This window comes from Sminthopsis crassicaudata, chromosome 2 (genome assembly GCF_048593235.1).
Source record: "Sminthopsis crassicaudata isolate SCR6 chromosome 2, ASM4859323v1, whole genome shotgun sequence".
In the NCBI taxonomy this organism is placed as follows: domain Eukaryota; kingdom Metazoa; phylum Chordata; class Mammalia; order Dasyuromorphia; family Dasyuridae; genus Sminthopsis; species Sminthopsis crassicaudata.
Genome location: NC_133618.1, coordinates 461,784,987 through 461,812,574, shown reverse-complemented (window position 1 = coordinate 461,812,574; position 27,588 = coordinate 461,784,987). Strand labels below are relative to the sequence as shown.

General features: G+C 35.9%; 1 protein-coding gene across 6 annotated transcripts in view; it reads left to right on the top strand.

The window, feature by feature from the left end:
• Nucleotides 1-2,401: 2,401 nt before the first annotated feature.
• Nucleotides 2,402-27,588, top strand: part of CDK5RAP2 (CDK5 regulatory subunit associated protein 2) — a 157,373-nt gene continuing 132,186 nt past the window's right edge. For 3 of the 6 annotated variants that reach the window (XM_074292913.1, XM_074292912.1, XM_074292917.1), the window contains exons 1-3: nt 2,402-2,623; nt 15,169-15,233; nt 18,641-18,708. In XM_074292913.1, coding sequence (XP_074149014.1) covers nt 2,568-2,623; nt 15,169-15,233; nt 18,641-18,708 — 189 coding nt within the window. In that variant the 5' untranslated portion in view covers nt 2,402-2,567. Of the gene's footprint in view, nt 2,624-2,817; nt 2,863-4,915; nt 4,936-15,168; nt 15,234-18,640; nt 18,709-21,493; nt 21,666-27,588 lie in introns of those variants that run through there. The other 3 variants (XM_074292916.1, XM_074292914.1, XM_074292915.1) reach the window with 3 other exon arrangements.

Genomic DNA, 27,588 nt, shown 5'->3' with positions numbered 1-27,588 from the left:
AGTTTGGGGAAGGGAGGAGAGAGATAACTTGTGAACAGATAGGCATATCCATAATCATTGATGTTCGGTATTCATATTTATAAATTTTAGCCCTAATTGTGTTCTGAACTTTTAAAGTTTAACATAATTGAATGAGGATAAATTAGGATGTATGGCTTTGCTTAAACAGATTTTAAAGTGCCAGCTGTTGAACTTTTTGCGATTCCGACTTCTTTCTAAGTATTAATCTATACTGTGGAAAAACTAGCTTTCTGTTCAGGAAAGGGTTTGACTAGCTAACCTTTGAAAATCCTTCGAATCAGAGATTCTGTGATTTTTGTAAAGTATTTTACATGAAGTATTATCCATTTTAGGAAAAAGCACCAAGTAGAGCTATAATTCTTCTGCCCCCAGCCTCTGATTTAGCCTGCGACCATGACCAATAACTATCATGCACCTTCTCTAGGGTTAGTTCCCCCAACCACTTTTCCTCACCTGTTGTCTCATTCTATGGTTCTCTGTATCCCAAGAGACCTTCAATAAACAACAGTGGCTTGATGATGGTTTTTGCAGCATCCTGGAAAGTAAGCAACTTCTCTTCCATTGAGGCACAGTGAGCAGATAAGCCTCAAATTACAATCTGGTTATTTCTATGATATTCTCAAACATATGGCCTTTCTATGAAATGTTTATTTTTTGAAAAGGAAATAACAATGCTATATAAAGTTCATTAATTTTGAATTCTATTCATTCATATTATATGACCCAATGCTACTTTTTTACTATTTACAAAGAAAGTGTAATTAAGCAAATCAATGAAGGATGACTTTAGACAAGGCACTTCTCTGTATCTCAACCTCCTCATCTCTCAAACCAGGATAATACTCTCCTAATGGGGTTGTTGCAAGAAAACGTTTTGGAAAACTACATATAAATCTAAGTTGTTATTTGTACTTGGCAATTCTATGCTGAAAAGCATATTCTATTGTAATATAGTAGGAACGGAGCTTTTATTATACAATAGCTGTCTTCCTGAAAAATTGTGTGACTTGAATTTCTTTTAAAAAAATCCTATTTTAAATGCAGTAAAGGTTCAACTATATATTGAGAAGTAGCATGAAGAAGTGAACAGAGAGCAATGAAATGGATGACCCTGTTGCTTCCTAAGGCCCTCTTGACTTCATTCTTCAGGACTTCTAGCTCTAGCTCTTAATCACATCATTGTGAGTGTCAGTGATGTTAAGATCTTTCCTGTATATTTATTTTATGTATTCTAGTAACCCTTTTCTTAATCTCCTGCTTTTGTTGAATCCTAACCATTTTTGTCTTTTATTACACTCATTTTCTCTTGATGTCTCTAATTTTCTTGAAGAAGTCTAGTTTTTTTCTCATTCTATTATTTTCTTCCATTTCTTTGCATTGCTTATTAAAAAACAAAAACAAAAAAACAAAACCCAAACCCAATACCCAAACCAAAAACAAACCTTTTCTTTCTGTGCTATTCTCTGGAATTATGCACATATATTCCCCTTTCTCCTTTGTCTTCCTTCTTCCTCAGTAATTTTTTTTTTTTTTCATCATTAAAAGGAAAGGTTGAGTTGTAGAGGAAAGAAAGCAGGATTTGGAATCAAGGACTTGTGTTCAAGTTCAGGTTTTGCTAAATGTATGACCTTGTGCATAAATCACATCCCTTCCTGGGACCCGAAGCATCCTTATTTGCAAAAACAAGAGGTTTAGACCAGATGATTTCTGGTGTTTTTTTTTTTTTTTTTTTTTTTTTTTCAGATATAAAAAACAAAAAAAACAAATTACCCACATCGCTGCTATGATATTATATTTATTTATTAATAATAGCAAGTTGGGTATTTCAAAATTTTTTTAAATTTGAATTTGAATTTGAATTTTTTTTTTTCTGTAGAACTAGGAGTCGTGCTTGCTCTCGTCTTTGTTACTTTGCATTTCGTACATCTGGTTTTTTTTTTTTGTTTGTTTTTTTAAAGCGAGGCTGTCTCCTGATCTAACTTAAGGGCCGTGACAGTTTTTTGCCTATGATGTCATTTGGAATGAGTTATACCCATTTCCCAGAAGCTAAAATTCTTCAATCTAATGTAATTTAGAACAAATTTTGCGCCGAGAAATCTAAATTCGTCCGAGGGCGGGCTCCTTCCGTCCTTTTGAAACGAGTCGAATTGGGAAATCTGATGCCCTTAAGTAACATGGCAACCCCACATTGTCCGCCACTGAATCTGCCTTCAGTTATGATGGTGGCTCCCGTACTCTTGTCTGCCATCTTGCCCTCAGTTAATATGGCACCCTGCATAGTTTCCTTGGGATAGCCTCGTTATGGCTCCGCCCCTTTGGCTTCATGGGAAGCGCGGGAGTCCCGCCTCATTTCCGGAGAAAGCCGTCAGAAAAAAAAAAAAATTGAAAAAAGGCCCAAGAAGATGGCGGTACTGGCGGGGCGGGGGCGGTGGCTTGGGTTTGAATTCTAGCGGCGCCAGCGGAGTCAGGACGATCGGCTCCGCAGAGCTGGAGCGGGGGAAGGTCCCGCCAGGTCCAGGGAGCTGCAGCCAACTGCTGCCATCGCCATGGACTCGCTGTTAGGGGAGGACGTCACCCTGCCAGTGGGGCTCAACGGCAGCAGGTGGGCCTCGGCGGGCGGGAGGCGGCGGCGGTCGGGCTGGCCCGCCGTGTCCGGGGGCGCGGGCTGGACGTCCCCCGGGGTTTGGGTGGTTTGGGCGGGGCCCTAGGCCTCGGAGTTAGAGGATGGGTTAGGGCTTAGAACAGGAAAGTAGCTTGGTGTGAACATTTTGGGAAGTCCCTGGAGATGGCTTCTGTGGAGAATTCGGGGGCATGGAAGGGGATGGAGGAGTTGCTATAAAGGTAGTTTGTGGGGGTTCATTTGGGGGTATAGGTGAAGGCGGTGAGTGCAGGGTGTTTGAGTGGAGGTTCGGTGATGCCGGGATGGCTTGGGGAAGGACCGTTTTGCATGTGTTGGGCATTTTAAGGAGGAGGGATAAGATAATTTGAGGGTGTGGAGGCGGTTTGGGTGGTCGTGAGTAGTTAAGGATAATGGGGTGACATGGGGGTATAATGATAGTTTAGGGCAAAGGGTTTTGAGGCTTCGGCGTAGTGTAGGGGATGGAGTAAAGGAATGAATAGGAGGCGTAGGGGAAATGTAGAGTTAAGGGATGTTTGGAAGTGTAGCGATAGAATAGGATGGAGATGATGAGGGTGTAAGAGCAGTGTAGGGGGACCTGAGGGCATAAGAGACCGTTTGGGGTGAGGAGGTAATTGAAGCTTTGGAGTTTGTGGTGAAGTGATGAATCCGGGTGAGTGTGTAACAGTTGCGGCTGGGAGTGACTTGAGTAGGGGGTGCTACCACAACTAGTCCGGACCGGAGATGAGGATGGGAGCGTGAGAGGGTGAGGTGTAGTGTGGGGGTATTGCTAGTGTAGGTCAAAGGAATGTTTGGAGTCGTTCAGGACGGAGTAATCGGGGGTTGTGGGTTAGGGGAAAGAGCAGAGTTAATTTCAGGGCATGGAGGAGTACTGTCGGTGTGTGGGGAGGAGAAGTAACCTGGAAGCACAGAGCAGTTTGTGTATGTAATGGATATTGGCGAAGTGACTTCCTGTGCCGGGGTGAGGTGAATGAGGAAAATTGATGTGCGGGTATGTTTGGAGCGCTGGAAAAGCACACTGGAAAGCAAGGACAGGAGCTGGTATGATTTGGGTTGCAAGAGGTAGTTTTGAGTTCATTGTTAGCGGTAGTCACAGTGAGAGGGGGTGAGTACCAGAACTGATAGTGATGGGGGTCTGATGGGAGAGAGAGTCTGACTATAGAATGGCATAATTTGGCAACTTGAATGCATGTCAGGCAAGGGAAAGTTAGGGGTTGATTGAAGATAAAACAGATGTTACTTATCTGAGGACTAGGAAGTGGTGTTTTTGACAGAAATAGGGAAGTTTAGAAGAAGAGGATTTTGAGGAGAAGGATAACAAGTTCAGTTTTGGACATGTTTAAGATCTAATAACTGATCCGTGGCACTGAAGCTTAGAGAGTGGTGCTTGTTATATAATAGATCTGGGAGAAGTTTTCAGAGGCAGGATAGTTAAAATTGTGGGAGATAAAGTGTAGAGAGAGAACCATGATCCCACCGTAGGCTATACCTATAGCTGGAGGGAAGAGGGAGGAATGATCTCCTCAGAAGAGGGACCAGGAGAAAGTGAAACAAAACAATGAAAATAATGAAAAGACCATCAGATGGGACAGTTAAAAGATCAGTGGTAAATAAGTACAGTGGATAGAGTGCTGGGCCTGGAGTTAAATTTGGCCTCAGACACTTCATATCTGTGCGACCCTGGGCAAGTCACTTCACCCTGCTTGCCTCAGTTTCCTCATCTGTCAAATGAGCTGGAGAAGGAAATGTCCAAGCACTCTAGTGTCTGCCAAGAAAACCCTAAATAGGGTCATAGAAAGTTGGAAACTACTAAAAAATGATTTAACAACAACAAACTTTGGAGGTGCAGTTTCAGCTTAGTGAAGAATTAAAAGCCAGATTATAAAGGTTGGAGAGTAAGAGGAGAAGTTGGCTGAGAAATGGAGAAGAGAAAATTGGTTTAATGAAAGTGTTTTAAGTGTAGGGAGAGAATTGAACATATTTGTAGGCAGGAGAATAGGAACTAATAGGGAAAGGCTAAGGAGGGAACTGACTAAAGGTGCACTGAACTAGAGGAGACAAAGATGGGATGAGATCATGGGAATACATGTAGTAGGTAGGATTGTCCTTAATAAAGAAAGAATGAGGCCACCTATTTATGGGGAGGGGAAAGGAGGTTGTTTCTCCAGACTGATCTGAGAAAAAAAATCAAGCAGAAAAATCTGATGACATCGACTGAATTTGACAGTATATATAATATATCTTAATCACTACCAGCTCCTGCCATACTGGAGGAGGTATGCTTCATTATTCCTTTTCTAGGGCCTTCATTTTTTTCCCTGTCATTGTTTAGAGTTAACTTTTAGTTAACTTTTCATTTATATTATAATTGAATATGTTGTTCTTGTCTACTTATTTTTTTAAATTTTATTACTTGTTTTAAATTATTTTCTTTTAAAATTTTTAGTTCCAGATTCTTTCTCCCCCTCATTTCTCCCCTTAGAAGGCAAATAATATGATATCTATTACAAATGTGAAATAATGCAAAACATTTCCACATTACCCATATTGCAAACAAACAAACAAACAAAAAACAACCTAGAAAATTATATTTTAGCTTGCACTCAGAATTCATCAGTTCTCTCTCAGGAGGTGGGTGGTATTTTTGTATCTTGAGTACTTTGGGATTGTCTTGGATTACCAATGTCTTAATCAGAGTTTTGAAACTTTTAATTCTCTTTGTTATCTAGTTCTTTTTCATATGTTATATACATTCTACTGTCCAAGTCTTAATACACATTTCCCTTGAAAATTCTATTCCATCTATTTCCTCCCTTTTATATAGATAATTATCTATAGTCAATTTCCTTAACACCCACTCTTCTTAACCACTCATCTAGTTAGCTGTCACCATCTCCTTTTCCCCTTCTGCCACTAACCCTGACTTTCCCTAAATGACTCTCAAGGGTCTTTAGTGACCATTTAATTGCTGAACATAATGACCTTTTTTCACTTTTCATCTTTTTTGACCTTTGCAGCATTTGACAGTTAGCTTTCTCTACTATTGAATATACTTTCCTCCTTAGTTATAGAGATGCTATCCTTTTTTATAGTATAATAAAGCTATAGTATAGCTATGCCTTTTCTCAGAGGAATCCTAGATTCCTAGCTCTGGATCTTGGAGCTGGAAAGGACCTAAGGGTTTAGCTAGCCCAGTCTCCTTTTTTTTAAATGAGGGAACTAAAATCCATATAACTCAAGTGACTCGCTGAAGCTCACAGAAATAGTGAGCAGTAGAGACAGGATTTAAGCCTAGGACATCTGATTCTAAAGCCTTTTTTTTTTTTTTTTTTTTTTTTTTTAATGGTGCCATACTACCTTCCCCATCCACTAGTTTAGCAGAAAATTGCTTTCAACACAGACAAGCCTGTCTGTGATGGAGCTCAAAAGTGTCCCAGTTTCAAGCTTTTTATACCTGTTGAAGATGATAAGTGCCCCAAGAGAGCAGCCCAGAAATTAACTTAGCTTCTCTGGGTTTGAACTTTGATTTTTATTAATAGGTTATGACTTTTTTGAAATTTTGTGAGAACTTAGCAGTGGTCCTCAAGCTTTTTAAATAGGGGCCAGTTCACTGTCCCTCAGACTGTGGGATGGCTGGACTATAGTAAAAACAAAAACTCTCACGCTGTCTTTGCCCCTCAGCCCAGTTGCCATAACCCAGTGGGCCACATAAATGTCCTCATTGGCTGCATCTGGCCCTCAGGCTATAGTTTGAAAACCCCTGCCTTAGACCTTCTGAGTGATATAGCATCTTGTTTCTTCTCACTCTAACTTTCTCCAAGGGACCTATTATCACCTACCTTCCATACTTGCTGAGGAAATTCATGATTCTACTCTAATCCATGAAGGAAGCCTCTGCAGAACCAGTGGTAATGGCTTCAGTGAGATCTTTGGGGAGTGGAACAGGCAACTTAGCTTCTCCAATAACTTTGAGTGAAAGTTGGCAACTTCTGTCTCTCTGGAGGTCTATAAGAGTTACTACCTATCTGAAAGGATAGGAGGAAGGAAGGGTAGACTAAATTTTTTCAGGTTTAGTGGCAAAGGAGAAGAAAAGGAGATGGTGACAAGTATAGCTGGTGAGCATAAGATTTCTTTGTTTAGGGGACACATATTTGTCCAGAGTTATTTCTTCTTGGTTCATGTGAATTAGAGAGATTGAGTTCAATCACTTCATTTTTTTTTTCATTTTTTTAATTAAAGCTTTTTATTTTCAAAACATGTGCATGGATAATTTTTCACCATTGACTCTTGCAAAACTTTGTGCTCTAATTTTTGCTCCCCTTCTCCCTACTCCTTCCTCTAGATGGCAAGTAATCCAATATATGTTAAACATGGTAAAAATATATGTTAAATTCAATATATGCATACATATTTATGTAAGTATCTTGCTGTATAAGAAAATCAGATCAAAAAGGAAAAAAAAAGAAAATAAAATGCAAGCAAACAATAACAAAAAGAATGAAAATACTATACTGTGATCCTCACTCAGTCCCCCAGTCCTCTCTCTGGGTGCAGATGACTCTCTTCATCACCAGATGATTGGCACTTGCCTGAATCACCTCATTGTTGAAAAGAGCCACATCCATCAGAATTGATTTTTGTATAATCTTGCTGTTGCTGTGTACAATGTTCTCTTGGTTCTACTCACTTCACTTAGCATCAGTTCATGTAAGTCTCTCCAAGCCTCTGTGAAATTATCCTCCTGGTTGTTTCTTACAGAACAATAACATTCTATAATATTCATATACCATAACTTATTCAGCCTTCTCCAGTTTATGGGCATCCACTCAGTTTCCAGTTTCTTACCACTACAAAAAGGGCTGCCACAAACATTTTTGTATATGTGAGTCCCTTTCCCTCCTTTAATATTTCTTTGGGATATTAGCCTAGTAGAAATATTGCTGAATCAAAGGGTATACACAGTTTGATAACCCTTTGGGCATAATTCCAAATCGTTCTTCAGAATGGTTGGATCAGTTCACAACTCTGCCAACAATGTATCAGTGTCCCAGTTTTCCCATGTCCCCTCCAACTTTCATCATTATCTTTTCCTGTCATCTTAGCCAATCTGACAGGTGTATAGTGGGTATCTCAGAGTTGTCTTAATTAGAATTTCTGATTAGTAGTGATTTAGAGTACCTTTTCATATGACTAGAAGTCAACCACTTCATTTTACGATGAGACTGAAGCCCAGGAAAATGAAGTCACTTGTCTGAGGTGTCACAATGGTGCCAGAGCTTAGACAAGAACCCCCTACAGTTAGCAGAGTGCCTGGCACGTAATAGGCACTTATTAACTGTGTGTTCTGCCTCTTAAAAGTGGGGGCTGTAAAATGTAAAATTATCAATGTCTTGACTCTAAGGAATGGTTGATCAAATCATTCAAACAGTTGGAAGATGGGCTGCATTTTACTCTTCTATCTGCTTTTCTTCTCTCCTTCCCCCCCACCCCCCAACAGCTAATCAGCCAATCAGACTTAACTCCAATATAATTACAGCATTCCCTTCAAAATTTCCTCTATAACTGTGGTTGTATTTTAGGACTTTGACCTGGATTCTGTTTTCTTTCTCACTGGTTGTCTTTATCGATTTCTATGGTTTTAATTGTCATTTTTAATGCAGGTTATTCTTACTTATTTGTATCTTTATTTTCTCAACTCTACTACATATCACCAACTGCCTATTGAGCATTTTGAACTAGGTGTTCCAAAAGAGTCTTAAATTCATCATGTCCAAAGAACTCATCTTTTGCACCAAACTTCTTTCTCTTTGAAACTTGCTTATTTATGCTGATTCTTCTAGTAAATTGTGTTAACAGCCTTGGTGTTATCTTTGATTCCTCATTTTCCTTTTCCTCACATATTCAGCCTTGTCATTTCTAACTCCACAGTATTTTTTCAATATGTTTTCTTTTTTCTATTCATATTATCACAACCCTAGTTAAGGGCCTTACTAGACTTACTGCTCCCTGATTGGTTTTTCTGCCTCTAAACTACTCTGTCAAATCCATTTTCCACATAAGTGATTGTTGCCCAGCTCAGGTTTGACCAGGTCACCTCCTATTATTAGCTCTAAGATCAAATATTATTTTATCTTTATCTTATCTTTAAAATTTTTTCTTTTCTGTAAATTTTAAATTATAAAATTATTAATGTCATAGTTCATGTATATAATTTATAAATAAAAAAATAAAAAAAGCTATAACCCATTTGGGGAGCCTTGTGTGTAAATTTTTTTTTTTTTTAACTTTTAGGGTATATGTAAAAAAAAAAAAGTTTGGAGACCATTGCATAGCACTACACTGCCTTTTCATTGCTTTCAAACAAAATTCACTTGAAGGGACTCAATTTTAAATGCTTAGAATTGACAATATTGGGAAGATATCCAATTCTCCATTTCATCCTTCCCTGTCCCCAAATTCAACTTTTCCCTAATACCTGCTCTGAATTGTTACTACTTTGAATGGTCTTTCAGGCTGATGAAATTTGTTAGCCGAAGTAGAAGTGGCCTAAAGGATGAAAATAAATGCTTCTGTTTCATGTGCCTTCTCTGCAGAGGATGATGGAGAGGGGACAAGCTTAAATAGCAAGCAAGAGTAAATAGGAGGATCAGGTGTTAACCTAATCCTAATTAAGTGTAGTAAATGCTACCTGCCAAAACTGAAGATATAAAGCAGAAGTGTATGAGTTGGTAATAATAATAGTTGACATTTATATAGCTTTCATATATTGTCTCATTTATTCATAAAGACAACCCAGTGAGGCTGTTAACATTTGTTATCTTCATTTACAGATGAAGAAAAAGACTAATCCATAGTTATTCAGCTAGTAAATATTGGAGGTGGGATTCAAATCCATGTCTCTCCTGACTCCAAGTCCAGCATGATCAAAAGATTTACTTAAGTAGATTCTTTAAAAACCTAACTCAATTGCTATTTGTCCAAGGGACTTCTTAATTTCTTTCAGTTTAAGTCTTTTCTAGACCACAAAACCCCAAACTGAATACTCTGTAATCATGACACCAACATTGGCTCTTGAGAACAGTTGAGATTGTATATATTTATTTTTGCATTGGTGGGGGACTAAGGGTAGAGCATATTATACATAGTCAGATAAATTGGCTTTGCTGAATTGCTTATACCCTTTTTTTGTGTTAGAAAAGAGAACTCTGGGAAATGGAGGGGGGTGATATATATTTGGAAATAATATGAATAAAAAAAAGACAAGAAATAAAAAGATATTTTCTGCTTTATATGCTGTTTTGTACCTATCTTAGTTGTTTATATTTGATTGTTTTATATTCTATGTGTGGATATATATGTATTGTGGATATATCATGGTCTTCCAGCTAGACTATTTTAACTATCTCTGTAACTTTTCTCTCTTCCAACTTTTTACTACAGTGTTTTGCTGTGAAACGATTCCAAAGGATCCATGGCTTGATTATGAAAACTTGTTGACTGATCATTTAGAATGTTGGAAGATGGGTTGCATTTCACCCTTCTTCCTACTTCCACATTCTCTCCTCTTCAGCCAATTGTATACTTATTTGCAATATTAGTACACTATCCTTTTCAATATTATAAAGAAGATGCTGTTGAATGGATGATTGAATGTGGTATCCTCATTAATAGGAGATAATAAAGCTCTAGAGTCTATGATAAACAAAATTGAAAGTCATATATTTTCTAAGAATGTTGCATAATGAACCTGATATTAAGATACTACTGCAAAATATCAAAAAAAAAAAAAGAAAGAAAGAAAGGAAAAAAAACCCCCAAAAAACTTGCTGTAAGGATTCTATTTTTGTCCATATTAAGTTAAGGGAGGAAACTATGAAAAACTGAGGACTGACATTTAATTCTTGGAGCTGAAACTACTAGTTTCTTAAATTTCTGTTTCTCAATTGTGCAACATCTTTTAGAGATTAACTTGTGTTTTTTTTTTTTTTTTTAATTCTAGGTATTAGGCCTTTTAGTTCTTAAGCTCTTGTCTTTTTTTTTTTTTTTTTTTTTTTTTTTGTCTTTTTGTAGGTAGTTGGGGTTGAGTGTAGGTAATTGGGAGTTAGTAGGATTAAGGGTCACATAGCTAGCTAGTAAGTGTTTGAGACCAGAATTTGAACTGATCTTTCTGACTACAGGGTTGGTGCTCTGTCCTCTATATCATCTAACTGCTCCACTTTTTCAAATCTTTCAAGTATTTTTATCTCTAAAATAGATCTTTGTCCCTCTTGCGGTTTTCATATCCATTTCTGAATCCCAGATATGGAAAGCATTATTTCTGGAGTCAAGAGAACTTAAGTTCATATTTTACTTGTGATACTCCCTATATAACCTTGTTACTTAATCTCAGTATCTTTTTGTCATCATCTGAAAAAAAGGGAGGGAACTATTTGGACTTGATTTGGACTTTGGCCTCTAAGCTCTTCCAAATTCCAGGTCTTTGATCCCTTAATAAAGGTGTTCTTTTTTTGTTCTTGTCTCTTCTCTCTTTGCAATCTTATTCATTCTCTCCAATTAATTTTTAAATATCTCTAATTTTGACTTTTTTTTTTTTTTTGCTCTTCAACATATCTCTGCAGCATCTTCCTCTATTCTCTCCCCTTTGCTTCAGTATCTGTTACAAAGCCAAACCCCACTGTAGTGCCTTGATTTTATCCTTTGCTTTTTCTTTTTGGAACTTGTCTTCATCAATCTCTTTATTCATTTACTCCTTCCTTGCTGGCTCACAGCATACTCATCTCCCTCATCTTTAAAACAAAACAAAACAAAACAAAAAAACCTTCCCTTGATAATATCATCTTCTCTCTCTGAATGGTTGTCTCAGATTTCTTATATCCTATTCATTTCTCATCTTCAAATCTGGCTTTTAATCTTGCCATTTATCTTATTGTTGAATCCAGTGCTCTTTTCTGTATTATCATTCATCTTGGTTTCTGCTGCATTTGACATTGTAAACTACCATTCTTTCCTGGCTAGTCTTTTATTGCTCCAGTTATATGATACTGTTTTCTTGTCTGCCTTAATATTCCTTTTCTTCATTACTGAATCATATTTATGTTCCACTCCATATATGTTGGTATTCCTGAGGGTATACTCTACTAGGTGCTTTTGTTGGCATCCATGGATTTAGTCAGGCAGTATGTTAAGCACTTCTTATATACTAAGCTGGGAGTATAGAGGAAAGCAAAGGCAGTCTGTGCCTTTAAAAAATCCAAATTCTAATGGGGGAGACAAAACTGAAAATAAATTGGTACACACAAACTATAAAGAATACAAAAGTACAAATGAGAATAGATGGATGGTAATCTCAGAGGGGATTACCCCTAGCAGTTAGAGGTAGAAGGATAGGAGGAGGACTAGGAAAGACATTTTTCAGAAGTTGAGATTTGAGCAGATATATAAAAGAAGATAGGGAAACTGAGGTGCAGAGGTGAGAAAGCAGAGCATTCCAGGAATGGGTGATAATTATCAGTTGAAAAATATGGAGATAAGGGTAAGAGTATCCTTTGTGATCCTTGTGACCTTGATCACTCTGGAAGAGAAAGGAAGGCTGAAGACATTGCTCAACTGCCTCACTTAAATCCAAATTGCACAGAAGTCAAAATGTCACCCCATGAGAGCGTTGGTCCTTTTAAAAATGAAGGGTGAACAACATTATCAACGTTAATATTATATATTTTACTGCTCATAAGTGAGATGTGTCCTAAGACTCCATCTTAGGACTTCTTTTCTCCCTACACACTTTGTCACTTTATAAGCTTCTATGGATTTAATTGTCACATACATATATGCACAGCCTAGTCTCTCTCCTGAACCCCAGATTCAGATCAGTGGTTTACTGGGTATTTCAACTGGATGTCCCATGTACTTCTCAAACTCAACATGTCCTAAACAGAAGCTATTTTTCTTCCCTTCCTAAACCCATTCCTTTTCTATGAAAAGTACAACCAGCCTTCTAGTTTTATAACCCGAGAGTTATCCTTGACTTCTTACTTGCCATATCTTGTCTATTCTGTCTCCATAACATATCTAAAATTGTTCATGTCTCTACTTACATAGATACTACCTTATTTAAAGTTTTTTTTTTTTTTTTTTAAATCTTATCTGTACTATATCAGTAGCTTCCTTATTGGCCTCCTTGCCTCATCTTTCCTTCTCAAGGCCATCCACACAGCTGAACAAGTGATTTTAACAATGATAATGATAAACATCATCTATTTAGAGCTTTACATTTAGAGTGTAGAGATTAATATGTTGTTGACTTGGTTGATTCTCAGAACAACCTTACAAGGTAGAAGGCAGGTACTATTATCCCCCATTTTGTAGATGAGAAAATTGAGAGAAGTTGTGATTTGCCCAGAGTCACACAGCTAATAAGTGGCTCGGGATGGAGTTGAACTTAGGTCTTCTTGATTCAAAGTCCCATTCTCTATTCACCAAATAATCTAGCTGCCCAGGTTTCATCATTTCACTTGTCTACTCAATAAACTCTAGTGGTTCTTTATTATCTCTAGGGTTTAATTATAGTTTTCTGTGTTTACCATTTAAAGTCCTTTGCAACTTAATTCTAAATTGCCTTTTTAGGTTTATTTCTATTTCATATACCTGTGGTTCAGACAAACTAGTGGTCTTGTTGTTCTTCATAAATAATCCTCCATCTTCCATCACTATGCCTCTGTACAGGTTATCTCCCTAGCTCAGAATGTACTCTCTCTTTATCCCTGACTCTTAGAATCCCTACTTCCTTCAAAAGTGCCTATTTCTTTTCTTTCTTTTTTTTTTTTTTTCTTCAGCTCTCAACTAAACTTTTATCATCTCAGTTTCATAGACATTTTTAGAGATGGAAGAAGGTCCAACCTCTTCATTTTCTACTCTACCATGCTCTACCATTTTTTAAAATAGCTTTTTATTTACAAGTTATATGCATGGGTAATTTTACAGCATTGACAATTGCCAAACCTTTTGTTCCAATTTTTCCCCCCACTCCTCCTCCCCCAGGTGGCAGGTTGACCAATACATGTTAAATGTGTTAAAGTATATATTAAATACAATATTAGTATACATGTCCAAACAGTTATTTTGTTGTTCAAAAAGAATTGGACTTTGAAACAGTGTACAATTAGCCTGTGAAGAAAATAAAAAATTCAGTCGGACAAAAATAGAGGGATTGGGAATTCTATGTAGTGGTTCATAGTCATCTCCCAGAGTTCTTTCGCTGGGTGTAGCTGGTTCAATTCATTATTGCTCTATTGGAACTGATTTGGTTCATCTCATTGTTGAAGAGGGCCACGTCCATCAGAATTGATGCTCATATAGTATTGTTGTTGAAGTATATAATGATCTCATGGTCCTGCTCATTTCACTCAGCATCAGTTCATATAAGTCTCTCCATGCCTTTTTGAAATCATCTGGCTGGTCATTTCTTACAGAACAATAATATTCCATAATATTCATATACCACAATTTATTCAACCATTCTCCAATTGATGGACATCTACTCTTTTTTTCCATTTTCTTGCCACTACCAAGAGGAGTGCCAATTTCTTTATGAAACTTCCTCCAATCAGCTGCTTGGGTTCCTTCTCCTCCCTCCCTCTTTCCCCCCCCCATTGCTTTATATTTATTTTGTGTGTGTATCTATCTATATACATGTGTATGTATATATGCATACACATACACACCTATACACACATTTCTCCTAATAGAATATAATCTCCTTATATGTAAGGACTGTTTTTTATCTCTATCTTTCAGTGGATTGTACCCAGCACTGTACCTAGTATATAGTATGCATACAGATACATAGTGTACATAAATACACTATACATCTTAATTCCTTGCTTATGAATCTTCCACTGGGAGATCTGCAAGTGAATATCTTTTTTTTCCTCTTTTATGGGATTCCTTCATGATTCCTTCCCATTTCATGTTTCTTTGAATACATTATAGTTACATATTTTTTTCTGATATCATGGTGTTCAATTAGCTTGATATATTGTAATTTATTTATCCATTTTCTGATCATTTTTCATATGATCATTAACAGTGTGATATCTTCTGTGATATCCACTTCAAAAATTAGGAATGTCCTTTGAACATTCCTAGTTTCAATTAGTAACTTGTTACAGTTTTGTTTGTGTGTGTTTCTACCCCCTTTCCAACCTATTTCTTTTTTTTTTTTTTTTTTTTTTTGAGGCATTTTAACCTCTTAGGATAATGAGTTTTCCATGTTTATATTTGGTCTTTATGATATCCTTGAAGCATCTGAATTGGCCATTATTTTCCTAAGTCACAACAAGATTTGTTGATAGTGTCATTCCCTAGTTATATCATGGATACATTTTCTTGATTTGTTGTTAGCTGAGGCTAATATAGTTTAATGTCTTATTAGTAGCCTTAGGCAGTCTTAGTATTATCTGTTGTTAAAACTCTGTCTAACCTTTTGCTTTGTTGTGCATGTTTTCTTCTAGTGTTCTTATTTCAAATTTACCAGATGGTTCAGACATTGATCCCAATTTTGGTCTGGGAAGCAATGGTAAGTACAGTAAATAATGTGCTTTGTTCATTAAGAAGGAATCTAGATTGGCATTCTTAGATTTATGGGGATGTCATAGTGATAGATCAGAAAATTAGGCTGAAAGGGCTCTTACTAAATCACTAAAAATTTTATCTTGGTTTTTTACTTTGCCAACTCCTTTTTGTGAAACTGCTCTCCTCTTGTCTGCCAGCTTTATTCCACTCATTTTGAGATGGGCCTATTTGGATCTTGTAGTTGGCTAGATCTGGGGAATGACTTTTAGTAAATAATGACTATTATACTTAAACCAGATTATTTGGCGCAAAATTCTTTTGCAGTTTATGTTTTGCTGTCATTTTCACTATTATCCAACATGTGGAAATAAATGGATACCAAGAGAAAGTGAACAGATCTTGGGGTTAGAAGACCCGGGTTTGAATTTGAATTGTAACTATAGCTGTATATGATCATGGGCAAGTCATTAACCTTTCTGAGCCTCAGTTCCTGATTTCTAAATTGTTGATGATGATGCTTGCACTATTCCCATCATCCACTCTGTGCTCCTCCCAAAGTGGCCCACTTCTTTTTCATGTAAATGATATTTGATGGAGGCATCTTTTTACATTTTTGTAAGCCATGCCCCAAGTCTGCAATTATTTCCCAAACAACAGTTTGCTTTCTTGGAGTATCTTAAATAACATGTTGGATTTGGAATTGCATATGGAGATCACTTGGTCCAATCTCTTAATTTTACTGAGGAGGAAAAAGGTCTAGAAAAAAAGAGTGACTTGCCTTTGGTCATACAATTGCTAATGGTGTTGTCCTAAATAGAATGAAGGTTTTTTAACTTCCAGGGAGGTGCTGTTTGTACTTTATCATACTATCTACAGCAAAGCTTTTAACCTGAGTTCCACAGACCCACAGTAGGTCATAGATAGATTTCTGGAGGGTATGTGAACTTTTTTTTTTTTTTTTTTTTTTTTTTAAACATTTTGATAAGTGCATTTCATTATAATTAGTTTCTTTTGTAATCCTGTGTATTTTATTTTATGCGTTTAAAAATGTTATTCTGAGAAGGGTCCATTGACTTCTAAAGGTACCCATGACACACAAAAAAGACTAAAAACCTATTGATCTAAAGTTAATTTAGGCTTTGTGCATCCAAATTTTTCTTTCATGTTCTTCTCAGAAAATTGCATATTCACATATATAAAATTTATTTGAACATGAGTGCATACATGAGATTTTTATTAAGTAACATTTCACTTCTCCTAATTTAGAATTCCCACTAATTTAGAAATTTCATTTAATGAGAAACCCAGTAAATTATCAAAAACTTTTGAGTAGTCAAAATAAGACTCTCTCCACCCTTTTTTCCCTACTCTTAGAGACCCTCTTTATGGGTCTATTTACTTTTATTTTTCTCATTGTTTTAACTAACTTTGTTGCTTTGTTTATCAATTGGCAGCTGATCTGAAACAGCAAATTAGGAGGATAATTATGGGTTACTTGAGGCAAACTGCTGCCATGGCAATGGAAGAGATAGGATGAGTAATAGGCATAGAAGATTGAAAAGCAAAGTAGTATGGGATTATTCCCTGTAGTACTTCAATAACCTTTTGGGGCAACATAACATTATGTTGCAATACATAATATGTTGTGGCATAATTAATGTTCATAATGCGCCTACTTCTTTAAGGAAAGATACAGTGATAGGTCAGAGTTAGAAGAAACATTAGTCATTATAGACCTCTAGAGCTAGAAGGCACCTCATAGGTGAACTGCTCTCGCCTCATTTTGCAGATAAGGAAATTGAGTCTCTGGGATATCTACCTGTCTAGTGTCATCTAAGTAATAAGTTTCAAACTTAAGTTTCTTCCCATTTTCCCATTTACTATTTTAATGTAGAAGGAAGACCAGGCCCTGAGAGGTCATATTACTTGCCTAAGAGTTAAGCAGTAGAGTGATAAGAACCTTGGTCTCTTGTCTAGAGGTTTAGTGTTCATTCTGTGATATTGTGTCATCCTTTCCTTTCATATGATGGTTATATTCTTGTTTAACAAGTCAGAAATGAATAGTTAAAAAACAGTAGACTCAGAATAGAGTACCTGGATAGAGTACCTCTTTAATTCTATCATTTATTAGCTTTCCTTGGGGGAAGTCACAACCTCTGAGTCTCTGTTTCCTTATTTATGAAATGGGAATAATGATATTTGGATCACCTAAATCATTGACTTATGAGGAAAATATGTTGTAAACTTAAAAACATCATATTAATGTGAATTATTACTACTATTATTTTGTATTTCCATGAGAAATGGTTAAAATACCCTCTAGAAATTTTAGCATTTAGAAGGATAAGCTTCAATATTTTAAGAACTATCTTTGCTTTATAAATGCCTGTTTAACTTAATTGAATTTGGAACATCATCTTCCAAAAATGTATAAAACATGGGACACACATTTATTATGCAAACATTTACAGTGTTCCATGGGCAGTATAAAGATAAATAAAATATGTTCCCTGTTCTCAAGGATCTTATCGTATAGGAAGAAAAAATAAGATAGGTATACAGATAAATAGAATATAGATTAGAATATAAGTGCTCCTAAAAAGAGCATAAAGTATGAACTGCTAATGCAAAATTGGCTTCCATCATATGCCTTCCTTTTTCCAATTTCCCTGGTTCAGAGTGAACAGTTCAACAAGTAGTTTTACTTGTTTCAATGAACCCATGAGATTTTTGTTGAGGAGGTGAAACTGATCAAATATAAGCAGTTTTAGAATCCAGCTACCTCCCCTTTACCTCCAGACATCATTTTACATTTAGATTATCTGCATTGATACGCCATATTTTCCAACTAGACAGAGAGTAGGTTGTTCCTCAAACTTGACATTCTGTCCCTTTCTCTCTGAGCTTACTTCCTCTGGTTCCTCTATCCTTCAAGCCTTTCAAAAACCTTGTGTGTCTCAGAGAGACCAAACTTGAGACTTACCTCTGTTTCTTTCCACTTGTGTAACTTTATACAACTCACTTTCCCTCTCTGGGTTCTATTTCTTTACCTGCAAACTAGAGGCATTGGAGCAGTCTAGATTATTATCCTGTAAGGTTCCCTCCAGCCCTGTAAATCTAATCACTATCATATTATCATGGGACAGAGCATTTTGTTTGGATGTTGTTAGTACATGTTCTGTCATCCTTTTATGCTTGGGTTAAGTTTATACAATTTAAAAATATTAAGTATGGTGTTTTAGGAATTTAGTTAGATCCAAGTTAGTAAACTGTAGCTGAAAAAAAGTTACATGTTCAACATAATGTGTATTTCTTTCCATTTTGTTTTTCTCAAGCCCCTCTTCCAATATGAATTTTGGGTAATTTACATACTGTGCTTTTTTTCAAGTGTCTCTCTCTTCTAATTTTTAGTGTTCCCAAATGCTTCAGAAGAAACTGTGTCTCCCACCAGAGTACGAAACATGAAAGACTTTGAAAATGTAAGTGGAGCTATCTCTGTTACCCTAGTTAACAAATCAAGCTTGTTACCTCCTGCAATCCAGAACCCAGAGGGAGCTGTATTTTCAGAGAACTATTAAGGCTAAATACCAGCAGAGAAGAAACATTTTCCTGGTGGAACCTTTAGATTGATGCTAAATCTTTTTGGCCTCTATTGTGAAGCCAAGAAGATACTCATCTTGCTTCTAGAATGAGGACAGGTACCTTTAGAATCAAAGATTTGCCATTTCTTAAATAAAATTTGGTGCATATTTTTGCAAACCAGCCTTCTGACTCCAGCTTTCATTTGTCTATTAATTTTTGGAGTTTTACAGATACTTCCCATAATTTAGAACATTGTCAGGCCATAGAGGTTTTTTTTTCCCCTATGGGATTTTGAAGTTGTTAGGGTTACTATGTCACGCAGATGAACCTTGAATTTTGGTAGGCTATCTTAATTTTTATCATAGGCTGTTATAAACAGGATGTTAAATGAGATTTAAAATTGCTAGTTTAAAAAACTTATTTTTTTGTTATCATATAGCTATTTTTCAATTGGGTCCCATTCTCCATAAGCCCATTTGGTGTTTTCTTGGCAAAGATACTGGAGGGGAGTGTTTCACTCTGGCTCATTTTATAGTTGAGGAAGCTAAGGCAAACACGGTTAAGTGACATGGCCAGTGTCACACAACTAATAAGTGTGTGAGGCCAGATTTGAGTTTGCAAAGATGAGTTTTTCTTTCTCTAGGCCCAGGACTCTATGCTCTGTATCACCTGACTTCCCCCTTTCCCCTTTGCTTTTATATTACAGTAATTTCCCAGTGGTTCGTTCTTTCTCACATCTCTTTCCTTCACTCTTCTCCCATTGAACTTACCTGGTTGTAACAAAGGAAAAGTGTAGTAAAAGACTTCATAGAGTAACAGTGTCTAACAGCAAACACAATGTTTCATACCTATTAGCCCCTCTCCCCCGCCAGTCTCTCTGTTGAGAGGAGAAGATATGTTATTTCATTGTCTGGCTGTTTTTTGCTGATGTTTTTATTTATAGGATGGTCAGCATGGTATGGTGTTAGTGAGCTAGCTAGGAAGAGCTGAGTTCAAGTGTTGTCTCTAACAGATAATGACCACATGACTCTGGCCAAGTCAGTAGACCTCCCCTTCTAAGACTAAAAGGAGCAGAGAAGGTGTTGGTCAACCTGCATTGTTAGAAAAGATTCCTTACCAGGACTGTCCCTCATTGATGAAATCATAGGGGATCCAGTTAAAAACAAAAACAATTTTCTTGCAATTGTGCTTTTTATTGTGTTCTGCTTACTTCTCTCTACATTAGTCTCTACAGGTATATATCCATGTGACTTTGAATTCTTTGTAATCATACTTTTCCCCCTGAAGAATAGTATCCATTAAACAACAGCAGTTTGGCCATTCTCTAATTGATAAGACACTTTGCAGGTTTTTGGCTACCATCCAATTTGTTGCCTTTCATGTTTTGTGATATATGGGGATTTTCTTCCTGGGATTGAACTCCTTAGTGTATATGTTTACTAATGGATGGAATTTATTTCATATCCTACTGCTAATTAGTGTATTAGAATTTTCAAGTTTGTTTCAAGTTTCAGAATTTTCTTTATTTAATAAGAGAGGTCATGTTTATATTGTCAGCTAACAGGAAAATAGGTCCATTTCCTCCAAGTCTAGTTCTGAATAAGTTTACTGTAAGATTCACTCATTTATCACAGGGTGAATTAGAACCTTCATTTGTATCCAACTGAAATCCATAGTGTAGAAAATGTAATAGATATTTATCAAAGAAGGACTGGAGGAAACAAATGGGGTAACACTGTGCAATTATATTTCTTTATCCCCGATTGTCTTTCTGGAATGGAGCGGTGCTGTCTTTGGATTTAATTTAGAATACTCATTACCTCTAATAGTTATCTGCAAACCACCAGTGACCAATTGAAGAAATTACTTGTCAGATCTGTAATGGAAACAAGTAATTTCTGAGCTTTGAGTAGTGGTAATTTTAACTCTACAAACTATATGTTATGGGGTTTGGGTCCTCAAATGGATAAGATTTGATTATTATGTGTTGCATATAATTAAAATGTGCTTTACTATTAAATGGTCTTTCTTGTTTCATGTTCATTTTTCATTTGACTCAAGTTTTTTCGTGTCAAAGTGGTTTTGAAGACCTAATAACTTGCAAAGCCAGGGAGCTTATGAAGGCAGCCTACTGCCTATGGTGCCAATATCTTTTAAGAATTTATGTTTTTTCTTTATGTCTGGAGTCCTTTGGCTGCTGTAGGGTTTTGTAGCATTAATATTTTTTATTATAGCACTTGCAGGAGCAAATACCATAGTTGAACTTGAAATGGGCACTCTATTTTAGATGTCCCTCTCACAGTTTTTTTTTTAAGTCACTCAAATATTTCTTTTGGGTTGAACCATTAAATGTTTGATTTCTTCTCCAAGACAGCTTCAGCATTTCTTTGGAAAGCCTGTAAAAAATACAATTTTTGAATTGTACACGTACTTTTGGATAGGGATGACTTGTTTTAGTGGAAACAATAGCTCAAATATCAGTGTTCTACAATTTACATTGGGCTTTACTAAGCACATTATGTCATTCTAAGAAAAATAGTTATAAACCCCATTTTGCACTGGGGTGTCGGAGACAGAAACTGACAGATCTAAGAGTAAACTCAAGGTGTTTATTCTACTCGTAGAATTGTGGAATTTCAGATTTGGAAAGGATCTCACACTGCTAATATTCTCATTTTGTAGATGAGACTGAGAGTGGCCAAGGGAGCTGCTCAAAGTTTGAAAAGCTGGTCAGTGGGAAAAACAGGATTCACTTCTGAGTCTTGTGACTCAAAGCCTATTGCTTTTCTTACTCTCCTTACTTTGCCTTCTGAGGGTCCCTTGATCATGGATTTAGAGCTGAGAAGTCTTAGAGGTGAGTGAGTTTAGATCTTTCATTTTATATATTCTAGTGATGGATGTGATCAAATTGGTAGTGCATATGCCTTCGTGTTCAGCCAGGAATAGTTGTGTTTTAAATGATTTCTAAATTAAACATACAAATTTAGATTTGTGTGATTTAGACTTATAAGTGGCTCACTTTGAAATGAGAAAATTATTTTCCTTTTAGACCATGATAGATCTGGCAGCAAAGCTGTATACCAGTTGTTGGATGAGCCTCTGCTTCAGAAAGAAGTTGCCTTTTAGTCGAAACAAATCTACCTGTTCAGCCTTTCAATGTTATTGTACTCTTCTGAATGCTTTACAGTCATTTCCAACATTCTGTAAAGTTCAGCACCATAGGTTATTATCCATTTCCTTTCCAGGAAGGTTAAGGGATTTGAGATACTGAGATATGGTACAGCATTGGGTCATGTGATACTTTTGTGACAGAGTAAAAAAGATATTGGGTGTTAGGTTATTTACAAGTTCATGTTTTTCCTTTTGAAATGCAGCTAGCCTTTTTATTAGTTTAAGGACAGAGGAATGTTACTTTAAGGCCTTGTGAAGTGGAAGTTAGTATAAGGGGCAGAGATTTGGCATTTATTGCGAGTTTGTTTGGTTCATTATTAGGTGAGTACCCCTGGTAAGATTTCAGTCTGTGTTGAGAAGCATCGCGTTCTAGCCAAAAGAGATGAATGTAATGGTAGCTTTTTTTTTTTTTTTTTTTAAACATTCCTGTATTTTGCCTATTTATCTATCTTATGTGCCACACTACATGAAGGCATGAGTGAGTTATATACTACATCTTTATAGCAATTTTTAATGTTTAGAGATTAATTTGTTGAATTGAAGAATTTCATCATGTATTTCAGCCATGTTGATAATTAATATTACCTTCAATTTTTTTGTTTCTTGGGTTTTTTTTTTTTTTTTTTTTTGCTATTTGCCAGCTTGTATCTCAATCAAGCCCCTTGTCTAAACTCTTGAGAAGCCAAAACTTTTATTGATAATGACTGTGTAGAGCAGGGGGATCTCTTTTAACTTTAGGAATGTCCAGATAAGAGGGTTTCCAAGGTTTTATATAGGTTCAATGCCTGTGAAAAGGTGGAGTTAAATTGAAAAGTTAAATGAAAGCTTGGCTTTTGACCTCCTGAATCCAAAATGGGTTCTTGGAAGCAAGGAAGACATAGGAACAGCATGGCTTTTGTGGGGGAAGTAAAGTTTCTTCATTATATAAGAGAATGCCAGGAGTTTCCATATTTGGTTTGTTTCCTTCTTAATTGATCTACATCCATTTGTTGGTACTTACATAGGTGGAATTAGCTGATTGTTCCAGACCTAGAAGAATATTCCTTTCTCTCAATTAGAAGTACTTTGAGGGCCTTTTCAGCAGCTGTTTTCCTGTATCTTGCCATGACTTTAAAGGCTATCTGATTATACCCCACAATTTAAAAAAATTTTTTTTGAATGTCTTTTTTTTTTTTTAAACAGCATCTTCATTTCTGGAAATATTCCCTTCTCTTTTCAGCAAGCCATTTTTTTTGTAACAGAAAATAAAAAAGAAGAGGAGAAAAAAGAGCCTCCTTAAATACACCAACTAAGTCTAACTATGGATGCAGTTTTTCACATCCCTCATCTTTTATCTCTGTAAAGAAAGAAGGAGTATACTCTATAATTTTATTCCAGTAAAATTTGTTTCAGATTCTTAAGTTTTACATATGGGCTGGCTTTTATGTTTCTTGTATAGCTGCTGACATACCAGAAAAACTACTTATTTAGAAAGTATTCACTGCCCAGTGCTAGGGAAAACAGATGGGAGAATCTGATGATCATTTTTCATACTTTAACAACCCTTTAAATGCCAATTACTTAAACAGCTGGACTTTAAATACAAAACTTAGATTATGAGTCCCTGTTTGTTAGATTTAATGAGATTAAATGCCTAGCACATTTTAGTCATCTCAGACTCTTGGTGACCCCATCTGGAGTTTTTTTTTTGGGCAAAGTTCCTGAAGTGATTTTCTTCTCCAGCTTATTTTACAGATGAGGAAACTGAGGCATATAGAGTTAAGTGACTTGCTGAGTGTCATATAGCTAACATCCTGAAAATAAACTTGAATTCAGGAAGATATTTTCCTTACTCTAGGCTCAGTACTATCCATTTAGCTACAGATGAGGAACTGAGGCAAATAGGGTTAAATGACTTGTCTAGGGTCACACAGCTAGTAAATGTCTGAAGATAGATTTGATGTGCTGTCCTGATTCCAGTCCTACCCCTCTATCCATTTTACTACCTACCTGCCCCACTTGGCACATGGTAAGTACTTAATAAATGCTTATTCCTTTCCCTCCTCTCCTCCCATAGCTATGTACCTGGGCAAGTTACTTCCCCCAAATGCAGGGTCTCTGTCTTATCTACCTCACAAGGGAGTTATAAATATAAGCTACTTTATTCAGGACTCCCAGAAGTTGGTTTCTCACATGTTTGTTTGATTATACTGATTATCATAGTACCATTTAATATTAACCACACAAAATAGAATGCTAGCTAGGTCAGGAATTGTCCAAGAATAGTTTTTTTTTTTTTTAAATGAATCATGGTGCACTTGGACACAACTAACTTGAATGTAGGTGGCATGTTATTGTGTGTGTGTGTGTATGTCAGTAGAAAGTAACATGTTATAGTGGAAAGAGCACTAAAATGGGAGTCTGGAGCCCAGAATTTGAACCCCTTAACTAGTTCTGTGACTGTATGGAATGATTTTGCCTATTCCCTCATCTGTAAAATAGAGATGATAATTCTTGAACTCCCTAGCTCACAGGAATCTTGTGAGGAAAGTGTTTTGTAAAGAGCTATAAGAATGTGGACTATTGTAATTTTTACTGATAAGATATTTTAAATTTTGTCAAAGCATTTTGAGCACAATCTTTCTTTTTACAGAAATGGTGACAGCCATCTTTAGGGAACTTGACTGTCAGTTTGTGAAGAGAAAAACTAGTATCCATTCTTCTGAGTGTTCACTGTAGTTTCACTTGAAAGATTTGCAAAAGAAAAGAGGATATGTTTGTTTTTTGGCTTTCCACTTTATAGTGGTGACCAACCTAAATCTCTTTTAGCTTAGGCCATAAACTGAAGACCTTCTGACTACTTTAGCTTGAATAGGACAAAGTCTTTCAAGTGTGGCTAAGAATTTTAACTCCCCATACAAAACAACTGGCATTCTAAAGAAAACCTGCATAAATATTTTATTGGTAGTTGAGTAATGTTTCTCTTTATAGCAAGCATCTGGCTGGGAACATGTTTTTATTTCGATGAATGTTTCATGCTCTCTTTCCTTAAAACATTTAAAAGGAGATTCTTAATGAAGCCAACAAACATTTCCTTTGCTATTCTTGTTACCCAGAAAATTGAAACCACAAGTGTTAAAGGGAGGGCAGAATGCTGAGAGTTTGTAAAATACATTTAATATGCTATATGTTTAATGATTTCTCCATAGTGACTAAGCATAGTTGAATAATAAATCCATAGACTTATATAATGTTATATAGCTAGAAGAAACTGTGTGAGATCACGTAGTATAACTTTTCATTTTATAGAAGACTAAAGTTCAAAGTTAAAAAATAGTTGACTAGTCAGTAGCAGAGAACTCAATCACCTTGATTCTGCCATTGCTCTTTATTTACCTCATTCAGTCCTTCTGTCAGTTTAAAATGGAATGGGAATTAATTAGAACCATGTAGAAGTAGGAAACTAACAAAAGAAAAGGAAGGGAAATATAGTCAACAAGTCATTTTGAAGTGATCCAGAGAGAGATAGAAACCTCTATGTTCTAGGTACCATTTGAATGATAATATGGTGCTGATCTTAGAGTTGTACAACTTTTTAGTTGTACAACTTTTAGTTGTTATAAAAGTATAAGGAGTCAGATTTTAGTGTTTTAACTAGCATCCCTGCCACTGAAGGAGCGTATTCCTTCTGTTTGGCAAGATTGTCTTGTAGGAAAAACAAACTAGATATTTTCAATTTAGTGTAAATATTGTGCCAAGTATGAAGTCAGTGTAAGTGAGTTATTCTGGAGAGATCAAATGTTTCCCCATGTGTTTGTAGCCTATTAGCTGAGGCTTTTTTTTTTTTTTTTTTGATGATGTCTTATTCTGCTCTCTCCCTGAGGCCTTTTTACTGTCTGTTTCTTCTTGCCTCTCATTAGATTATAGCAAAAAGATGATGCTTTAACTTTCAGTCATAGTTTGGGCACCTGTCTGAACAAATTTATGTTCCTTACTTGAATAGACTTCAAATTTAAACCTATTAGTTTTCTTTTTTTCCCCCTTCATATCATTTTATAGCAGAACTTACAACCTTTTATTATTAGAAGGATTCCCACCAGAAATATTTGGCTTTAGAGAACTTATCTTAGCCTTGGTATTAATTGCCTAGATGATTCGGCAAGAAATTGTATTCTGAGCCACAGTTTTCTTCTCTGTAAAATGAGGAGTTGCACTAATGTGGTCCCTAAAATCCTTTCCTAATATATTTTATGAATCCAATTTCTTAGCATTTATTCTTAGTAGTTTAAGGGCCAGTTATTTACAATTTATTTTAGTGATATAGTAACAAGTTATCATTATATAATGAATAAGGTAAGAAGTTGAAGGTAGGGAAATTAAATTTTCCTTTGTTGGGTATCAATGGCTCTTGTAAAATGGAGTTTTTTTTAATTTTCTTCATTAGTGTTCTTCTGGCTTGTTAATATTTAGTTGACAGAACAAGAAGTGAAATTGAAAATGATGTATAAGTAATAAAGCTACAAACATATAAAAATAATATAGGATTACCTTCCTTAATTAGTAAGCATTTATTAAGTGCTACGATTCAGGTACTGCTTCCCTTCTAGCTTTAAGTTCACAGTCCTTTGGTGTTTATTTTAAATTCTTTAATTATAAACTTAATTGTCATCCAGAGAGTCCCCACCCATTCAAATAAAGTTAAAAAATAAAGTTAAAAGATTGTATAGAATACTTAACTTCTGATTATATATATATTTAAAAAGTATTTAACTTCAATAGAAATAACTGATTTACTTCCTTTTTTTAAAGAATGGTTTTCTGTATATTTCAAGTTTTGATACTATTGTTATTTATTTTTAAATAGTAATAATACAGGTAGATATAGTATTGATTTTCTTTTTTCTTTTCTATGTATATCTTCCTTTATTTCTTTGCATACTTTTTTAGGTGAGATGTAGAATTTGACCTGTAATTTTATTAAGGTGATTTATTTAGATCTGGAAATCAGCCTAGACCTGATTGTTGAACCTCTGGAAGTTGATGAGATCACAAAATGAGATAGTAAAAAGCAGTGAGGGAGAAAGAGAGAGAGAAGGGAAGAGGATGGAAGAAACAGAGCTGTCTCAGTAAAATATGGAGAGACTGAGAATGGTCATTTAAAAAGCATCTTTTAAACTATGTGACTAGGCACTGTGCTAAACTCTGGAAAAGCTTTTAAGATTAAAGCAAATTTGTTAACCTTGGAATTATAGAATTCCAGATAGCAGAGAGAAAGGGATGAATAAATTTGGAGTGGGGATTGAAAGAAATGGGATTAAGGGAGTGGAGACTTGTTTTATTCATCCAGAGGTTCTTAATCATTCAATTGTGGGACAATGGAAGGGGGTAGGTTAACCATTTAAGAATGAATCTGGGTAGAGAGAAATTGTTTAAAGGAGGCAGGTAATTTGATCAAGATTTCCTTCTGGGATTTTTGGAGACTACAGCTAGGAGAGAGGAGCTGATATTGAGATAGTTTTGAGTTAGGAATATCTTCTGGAGCACTAGAGAAGGTGCTGGGTGAAGATTCAGAGACTGATCTAGATCCAGGCTGACTAGGCTCTGGGGAAGTCAAGGGAGAGTGAAGA